This window comes from Aptenodytes forsteri, unplaced genomic scaffold (genome assembly GCF_000699145.1).
Source record: "Aptenodytes forsteri isolate BGI_AS27 unplaced genomic scaffold, ASM69914v1 Scaffold1036, whole genome shotgun sequence".
NCBI classification, from domain to species: Eukaryota; Metazoa; Chordata; class Aves; order Sphenisciformes; family Spheniscidae; genus Aptenodytes; species Aptenodytes forsteri.
Genome location: NW_008794280.1, coordinates 1,187 through 1,573, shown reverse-complemented (window position 1 = coordinate 1,573; position 387 = coordinate 1,187). Strand labels below are relative to the sequence as shown.

The 387-nt window shown below is 63.6% G+C and overlaps 1 protein-coding gene across 1 annotated transcript; it reads left to right on the top strand.

The window, feature by feature from the left end:
* Window positions 1–25: 25 nt before the first annotated feature.
* LOC103904889 (histone H2B 5) lies at window positions 26–385 on the top strand (the record flags this gene model as incomplete). The annotated part of the gene is made up of 1 exon (XM_009286424.1): window positions 26–385. A coding segment is annotated over exon 1 (321 nt), but the record flags the coding sequence as incomplete, so codon positions are not given.
* Window positions 386–387: the final 2 nt, after the last annotated feature.

The following is a 387-nucleotide window of genomic DNA, read 5'->3' as shown; positions in this document are numbered from 1 at the left end:
CCGTGCCCTCCGCCGGCTTCATTCCGTTGTGTGTGGCGGTTGCCGTGACCGGACCGAGAGCGCGATGCCCGAGCCGGCCAAGTCGGCGCCCGCCCCCAAGAAGGGCTCCAAGAAGGCGGTGACAAAGACCCAGAAGAAGGGCGACAAGAAGCGGCGGCGCAGCCGCAAGGAGAGCTACTCCATCTACGTGTACAAGGTGCTGAAGCAGGTGCACCCCGACACCGGCATCTCCTCCAAGGCCATGGGCATCATGAACTCCTTCGTCAATGACATCTTTGAGCGCATTGCTGGAGAAGCCTCCCGCCTGGCCCATTACAACAAGCGCTCCACCATCACCTCCCGGGAGATTCAGACGGCCGTGCGCCTGCTGCTCCCGGGAGAACTGGC